The 7850-nt window shown below is 64.6% G+C and overlaps 1 protein-coding gene across 5 annotated transcripts in view; it reads left to right on the top strand.

Annotated features, from left to right (window-relative positions):
- MORN1 (MORN repeat containing 1) overlaps positions 1-5543 on the top strand; it is a 67582-nt gene extending 62039 nt beyond the window's left edge. For 2 of the 5 annotated variants that reach the window (XM_032262177.1, XM_032262176.1), the window contains exon 12: positions 2604-5149. In XM_032262177.1, the coding sequence (XP_032118068.1) occupies positions 2604-2871 (268 nt within the window). In that variant the 3' untranslated portion in view covers positions 2872-5149. Of the gene's footprint in view, positions 1-2603; positions 5150-5212 lie in introns of those variants that run through there. The other 3 variants (XM_032262175.1, XM_032262172.1, XM_032262173.1) reach the window with 2 other exon arrangements.
- The last annotated feature ends 2307 nt before the right edge of the window (positions 5544-7850 follow it).

Raw genomic sequence — 7850 nt, 5'->3', positions numbered from 1 at the left:
CCACAGCACAAGTTCACGCTTCCCACTGTGTTTCTGTGTGAGCCCGGTTGCATCCACGGCACGAGTCCACGCCTCCCACTGTGTTTCTGTGTGAGCCCAGCTGCATCCACGGCACAAGTCCACAGGGCAGCACAGGCCTAAAACTTTCAGTGCTGCAAACAGCCACACACAAGCCCTGGGGGAGGCTCGGGCCACTGTGTCCTAATCCAGGCCCCCAGACACTGACCCTGAGGCGGAGGCCAAGACTGCCGGGTCCTTGCCGGGCCAGGCCTCTGAAGGTCAGGAGGGAACAGGATGCGTCGGTGGCCGCTGCCTCGGGCAGAACCAGGGTGCTGTGGACTCACTGGGAACGCCATAGGGCAGCCGGTGTTGGGCTCATGAGGGAAAGCAGTGAGGGGCCGGCACCCGCGTGAAGGTGCAGTCCAGGCACGCAGTGGGTGCCCAGATGCCCACTCCCCCACTGCCCAGGGCTCCTGCGCCCCCTCCCCACGTGTGCCCAGCTCCCAGGTCTCTGCCGACACTGGCCTCGGGCCTGCTCGCTGTCTGTGGGACCGATGACTGGGAACCCGCGCCACCTCCTCCCTGGGCTGAGGCTCCTGAGCTCCTTCCTGGCTCTGCCTCTGTGTTCTCAAAGCCCCGGGGGTTCTGTAAAACTCTCAGGATTCCTGTAATCCCACTGCTTTCCCTGAGGCTGGCAGCCTGGCAGCCTGCAGTTATTCTTGGTGCTGAATTATTCACCCCGCTTCCCCTCCTCGCCTGCACTCCAGCGTCTCACATGGGTCCTGGGGCCAAGCCAAGGCCCCCTCTCCCCACTCAGAATGAAGTCATTTCAAAGTCTTTTGTGTTTAATTATTTATCATTCAGCTGCTGGCTGTAGGATTTAAGTTTGTTGAGGGGTAGGAACCTGGCCAGTCAAGGAGCCCTTGTCTCTGACCCAGCTCTGGGTGGGCTGTTGACCCCCTTGAGCCTCAAATGACAGGAATGGGCCAGCCACAGGGGGCAGGGGGGAGAGGCTGTGGGACGGCACCAGCCTGTCAGGGCTTCCCCGGGCCATTGGATGGTGACGCCCGACACAGCCCACCCTGCGCACCTGAGGCCTCACGTGGAAAGAACATCGGGGCAGGCTGTGCTGTGGGGGCTCACGCCTGTAACCCCAGCGCTTTTAGGGGGCCAGCGTGGAAGGATGGCTTGAGACCAGTCTGGCAACATAGTGAGACCCCTTCCCCACAAAAAATTTTAAAAATTAGCTGGGCATGATGGCACATGCCTGCAGCCTTAGCTACTTGGGAGGTTGACGCTGCAGGGAGCCGTGATGAGGCCACAGCACTCTAGCCTGGGCGACAGAGTCAATAAGGGCCAGGTGCAGTGATCCCAGCACTTTTGGAGGCCGAGGTGGAAGGATTCTCCCGAACCCAGGAGTTTGACACCAGCCTGGCCAACACGGTGAGACCTTGTCTCTAAAAATATGTTTGTAATTAGCCGGGGGTGGTGATGCACGTGGTGTAAAGTCTGGTGATTAGCCAGGCTTGGTGGCACACTTCTGTGGCCCCAGCTCCTTGGAAGGCTAAGGTGAGGAGATCATTTGAGCCCAGGAGTTGGAGGCTGTGATTGTGCCACCGCCCTCCAGCCCAGGTCACAGAGCCAGACCCTGGCTACAGAAAGAAGTGAAAGTGGAGTGAGCGAATAAGAGAGAGAGAGAAAAGGAGAGAAAGAGAAGGGGAAGGGAAAGAGAGAGAAAGCAGCACTCACGGCCGGGGAGGAGGGTGGGAGTCCGCACCGAGCCAGCTGCCCCCACCGTCCCTGCAGCGGAGCCTCAGAGAAGCCTGTGGCCAGCCCAGCTTCCCCGTGGGCAGAGGCTGCTTCCTCGCTGGGCCACGGCCACGTCCTCAGGGCCCACCTGGACCCAACCCAAATCCCGCCTGGCCGCAGCCCCACCCCGGCCCGAGGGTCCCCGAGGCACCGTCCAGGCAGGAAGAGCAGGCCCGTCACTTGCTGCAGATCAGAAACCCGGGTGGGTGGTGGCCCTAAAGATTGCCTCTGGGTGGGAGCGGCACCCCTCAAGGAGCCGGGGCCCCAAGTGTCTCCCCGGCGGACCCCTGGGCCCTCCTTTCCCAGTCATGATGCCCCCCAGGTGACACCGGGCCTCTGGCACTCTGAGGGGACGTCGTGCCCCGCCGGGCCTCCTGGTCCCTCTTGCTGGGACTTCCCGCCGCTCCTAATGGTTCCCTGCAGGCTCCAGCATCGCCATCCGCCCGGGGCCTGGGGCCTTCCCTGCCCTCCAGGATCTTCCGGGCTGCACCCTCGTGAGCAGCCTGTGGAAGTGGGATGGTGGGTGCCACTCCTGCTCCAAGTGCACGAGTCTGTCAAGGATTTAAACAGAAAGCGTTTGCTCCGTGCAGGCTGCGGGCCCGGGGGGCAGAGAGCTTGGGGCAGACATGGGGGGCTCCCCGTCCCGCCCGTGGCCCCGAGGTGGGGTTCACAGATCTCCGCTGTCCTGCCACCCCGGTCCACCCTGTCACCATTAACCCTGGTTCGGGTTGGGGACAGCACACCCTGGGGGCCCAGGCAGGGCATTCAGGGGCCTCACTGTGTCGTCTCCACAGGCCTGAGGGGAGAGCCATGGAGGAGCGGACTTCGGCGGCAGCATACCCAGGTAGGTGGGCGGGACCCACGTGCGTCATCAGCCACGCCACTCTCTGGAGAGGCGACAGGCCACAGTCCAGGGCTGGGGAGTTTCAGACCATCCTGGCCAACACAGTGAGACCCCATCCCCACAACAGTTGGGGGCACTTGGCCGAAGCAGCAGGTGGAGATGTGGGAGAGCCGGGCCCTCCCAGGGGCCTGAATGATAAGGGGCTGGTGGCTTGCTGAGGGGGATGGTCCGGGAAGACGTGAAGTTGGGCTGACACAGCCCTTGATGTGGGGAATATCCTAGCAGGGAGGAAAGCCTGGGGCAGGGTGCACAGGGTGCAGAGGCCTTGGAGGCTGAGGGGAGCTGCGGGAAGCTGCCAAGGCCCAGGGTGGCTGAGCCGTGAGGGGCTGCTCCCCAGCAAGGCCGACGGCAGGGCCTGGGGGGCCTGGGGGGCCTGGGCTGGGCATGAGGCTCCTCCTGGCACGGGAGCTGCTGTGGGGACTGCAAGAAGGGTCCCAGTGAGGGCCTGGAGGAGGCTCAGGTGCAGACCCCCAGGCCATGGGGCCTCCTCCAGCAGCCGCAGTCCTGGGGCTGAACTCCACGGCCTGAGACTGGCATCTCCCCCCACAGCCTGAGGGGCGGAGTGCCAGGGTGCCTAGGCTACACCAAGGCGTGGTCCCCAGCAGGGCACGGGTGCAGTGGCTGGCAGGGTACCTGGTGGAGAGCAGAGCCTCTCTGAACCCTGGGCCAGCGAGAGTGATCCTTCCTCTGGTGTCTCTGGGGTTCTGGCAGGAGAGCCAAAGGCTGGGAGGTCTGGGCCCACCGCTTGCTGGGGTCTGGATGCCTCTATGGAGCTGCCCCTGGTGCAGCCAGAAGGCAAGCGGAGCCACCCTGGTTGGGGGGACGGTCTGGTGTAGCTGGGGCTGCAGCCAGCAAGGGCTTGGGTCCCGGGTGGCGTCCCCCATGGTCCCAGAGCAGCCCTCACACCATCCACCGCCCCAGCCCCATCCTGGCCATCCCAGGAGAAGCAGGTAGGTGAGGGTGGGGGGCGGGGACATCTCACACCGACAAGAATCAGCTGGGTCCCGGCGTCTCTGTGCAGCCCCCAGCCCCGGAGAACACCACCTGCCCACCCAGGGTTTCCGAGCTCCGCAGAGACAGCTCTGGGGGTGAGGAGCAAAGGGAGATGGATGTGGGGCCACTCCAGTGCAGCTGCGGCCGAGGCCCAGGTGAGAGCTGGCCCAGGGCTAGATCCCGTGGCCGTCAAGGCCCAGCCTGCCGCACTGTGGCTGCCAGCCAGAGCCCGTCCCGCCTGCCCTTCCCGTCTGCCAGGCTGCCAGCCTCGGGAGCGGGGTCAGATGGGGCTTGTGGCCCGGCTCCTCAGTCACTGCCTGCCGAGCTCTCCCGGCCCCGGCCAGCGCCTTGGCTGCCGCTGGGCAAGCTGTATTCCTGGGAACACCTAGAAACCAGCTGCTTGGAAACACCGTGGCGTTGCCATGCACGGCTCTCCCTCCGCCCACCAGGGAGGCTGGCCCTGGTGCCCACTGCGCTGTGGCTGCAGAACATGTGCCCCCTGGCGAGGTCCCCCTAGACCTTGTTTCTTTCTAAAGGAACTGACTCAGGGCCAAGCACGTGGCCCCAGGCCCCGAGGCTCGCGCTAGTCCAGCCCAGGAGCGCACAGGCGGCAGCGCCCGTGGCCCGGCCGGAGGAGGCCGCCGCTCCGCTCTGCTCGGGGAGGGAGCGCCGTTTTCCAGGCCGGCGGCGTCTGGAATGTGTCTCTGCCTTGCGGTGTGAGCCGACTCCTGCCCCGTTTCAGCGCGGCGGCATTCCTGGTGTGAGCCCGGGCCAGCCCGGCGCCTTTTCCACGCTCCAGTGCCAGCCCCACGGGCTCCGGGGACGGGAGAGGACGGTTTCCATGGCAACCTCACTTTTGTTATTTCTTATTTTCTTTTTTATGGTTTCTCCAACTTTGAAGCTCTCCAGACAGTTTACAGGCTGTGAAAGGAAAAGTCCTTTCCCTTCTCTCCCGAGTCCCCCCAGCAGGGCCGCCCCCCAACCCCACCTAGAGAGCCCGCCGCGGTGCGGGGAAGGGGCTGGGCCGGGGGCTTCGAAAGCAAACCAGACAGCTCTCGCCTTTGGAGGGTTCATTATTTTTAAAATCAGTTTATGGAGGAAAGGAATGATTTTTATCCTAAGAAGGTAGGAAAGTATTTGCAAAAGAATGCCCCAGGAGCCCCGCAGCAGGTCGGCAGCAAGGGGCCCCCGAGCGGCTGCCTGGCAAGGGTCACTTCCGTCCTCACCAGCCTCTGAGCAGGAGGCCGTAGCTAGGCTGTGGCCTGAGGTCGGAGCTGGTTTGCTTCGCCCAAATCGGTTTATTCACCTACGCCGACTGTGCGTCTAGCACCCCAGGCCTGGTCCAGTGGCTGGTCCTGTGGTTACGGTGCCAAGAATCCCGGAACCCAGGCAGAGATGACCAGGGTGGGGGGCACAGGGGCCGGTGTGGACACGAGACAGGGCTGAGGCCAGGGAGGGGTGGGGACAGGAGCCTGACTGAGGACCAGCCCAGCCCGTCCCCTGCAGGAGAGTACGTGGTCACGATCCGTGACGTGACCACCCCGCCATTCCTGGGGCGCACGCTGCCCACCGCCTTCAAACACCTGCGGGTCGTCGCGAACAGCTCTGCCCAGCAGCCCCACGTCCTGGAAGAAGGCGCTGAAGCCTCAGGTGGCCGGCAGGCCACGTACAGCTGCACCCCAGAGCCGCCACTTCCTCAGTGAGGCCCCGTGTCCACAGGTGGCCACCTCGGTGTGAACAGAAGGAAACGCTGCCTCTGCGTGCGGGCCCTGCTCCCCGATTCCGCGGACAGCCCAGAGCCCTGCAGCTGCCGGCTTGAATAAAACGCTCAGTGGTGGCTCTGGAGGGCACTGCTCCTTGGGCCCCACACAAGCGGCTCAGCCCTCCCCACACGCCCGCACACTCACAGAGGAACGGGAGCCCATGCCGCCACTCACCGCTGCGGCCCCTGCTCTTCGCAGAGCCCTGGGGTGCCCGGGGTGCAGGCGGGACACATAGGGTGGCTCGTCTCAGTGCCTCGGGCCAGGCCTGCGGCCGTCCCCCAGGCACTCTTTAAGGCCAGTACGTCTTTCCCACCCACCCTGTTCCCAGGCCCCGCTGTGGTGGGTGCCGGAATTCCCTGCCGGGCTGGGGCTGGGAAGGAGGGTCTCTGTCGCCTGCCACAGAGCTCTGCCGTGGAGCCCAGCCAGCCAGCCCCGACCTCCGCCTGGTACTACCCACTCCAGGCAATCCTGCCCACAGGATGGGCTCCCACGGCGAGAGTCAGGTGTCCTGCCTGCCTGACCCCCCGCCCCACACTGACCACGGAGGACGGTCAGGGGCATTCTACAGCTGCCTCCAGAGGGCCCCTCAGCCACTGAGAGGGGCCGGGAGGTCATGGGGAGGGGCGCTGAGGTGGCCCACAGGCACCGGCCACTCAATCAGCACAGAAGGCGGCCATGGCAGAGACCTGCCTCCTGGCTCCACGTGCCTGCCCTGGCCCCTGGCTTCACCGTGCCTACCTGGGGCCTGCGCAGCCTGACTGGTCTCACCCTCTGCCATCCCAGCGCTGGGCAGGGAGCCAGCCTCCTCAGACCCTTGCTCTCCCAGCCTCTCCCGGCAGCTCCTCAGACCCACCCCTGTCCTTGCAGCCCCCCACTCAGAGGGACCCCACTTGGAGCCCTGGGGAGGAGGCCATCCAGGGCCCAGCCCCAGCCCCGCACCAGGCCCATGCCAAGGCCCCCGATGCTTCCCTCGGCGTGAGGGCCATGCCGCTGTCCCCGACTCTTCCATGACCAGCACCCATCTCCCTGTGCTGGGCCAGACCCAGCCTCCCACTGTCCGGGCGCTTCGCCCATCTCCTGGCCGGCTGCGGCCTGCGTCTCTCTCCAGACCTGCACAGGCAGGTGCTTCCGCCCAGCAACGGGTAGCCATGGACAAAGGAGCTGCGTTGACAGAAGCACAGGAACACGGGGCACACAGGGTGAAGACCCGCCCAGGAGCTGGGGTGCTCCACGGTGGGGGCCTGGGGAGCTCTCAGGGAGAGCCTGGCTGGGGCCAGGTTGGGCACAGGGTGGTGGATACACTGAGGAAGGCCGGCTGCCCTGGGAGCAGAGGGGCAGGCTGGGGAGGGCACTGGTCTGGGAGAAACCAGGCCAGATCATGGGGTGCCGAGCCCCCATCCTTGGAGGTGACAAGTTGAAGGCCACTGGGGCTACAGCGATGGGACTCCCTCCTCTACCAGCACAGAGTATCCCCAAGGCCTCCTGGTTCTGAGCTCTGCCAGTCTGAGGCCGAGCACTTGTGGGGGGCTCTGGCATCCCCAAAGGTTCCCCAGATACCCAGGCTTCCATTCCAGACAGCAAGGAGGCAGCTGCCCCCCTGCACCTTCTAAGAGCCCAGAGCCAGTGGCGAGGCTGCGTCTCCAGATGCCACGTCCTCAAGGCTCCCGTTGCCCAGGGCTGCTTGGCCACAGCTCCAGCCTCTGGTCCCTGGGGGCCCTGTGGGTGCCCTGCGCTTCTGACACTGTCCTTTGCCCTTGAGGTTGGCTCTGCCGTTGGAGGGGAGGCTCCTGGACTGCCTGGACTTGGGTCACCTGCCTCCCAGGGGTCCAGGGAGACGTCGGCGAGGCTGGGCAGATGCCACCGCATCACGCTGACCCTGGCCCACCGCACTGGAGCAGCGCCCACCTGGGCCTGCCCCTTACATTTGGCAAACCGCTTTGTAGCTTTTTTTCACTTCAGGATGAAACCACATTTTGTCACAAGAAAAATAGAAAATGATGTTTCAATTTAGAAAGAAAAAAACTGCTGGGAGCAGCAGCTGCTGTGTTTCCCAGCATGTCAAGAGGGGCCCTTTGGGATTTAATTCCCAATCAGCATCCTTGGTTTTTCAAGTCACAAAACCCACGGGGGAAACCCAGGGCTGTTTTCCCCACACGGGATGTGGCGGGGCTGGGGCTGCACCTCAGCGGCTCTCTGTGGCTGACAGGCGCGCACGGCCATCGAGGCTGACTTTTTGAAAGCTCTCTGCACACACAGAAGCCTGGGGCCGCCAGCTTCCTTGGGGATCACAGCAAACTGCGGGGCAGGCATCGGTGTCCCCTGGGCTGGTGGCTAGGGCCACTGAGGGCCTGAGAAGGTGTCCAGGTAGCCTCCTGGCCAAG

The sequence above is a fragment of the Sapajus apella genome, unplaced genomic scaffold, assembly GCF_009761245.1.
Source record: "Sapajus apella isolate SASKATOON/1434 unplaced genomic scaffold, GSC_monkey_1.0 scaffold127, whole genome shotgun sequence".
Lineage (NCBI taxonomy): Eukaryota > Metazoa > Chordata > Mammalia > Primates > Cebidae > Sapajus > Sapajus apella.
Note: the sequence above shows the minus strand (reverse complement) of the source record. Positions and strands in the feature narration are given on the sequence as shown.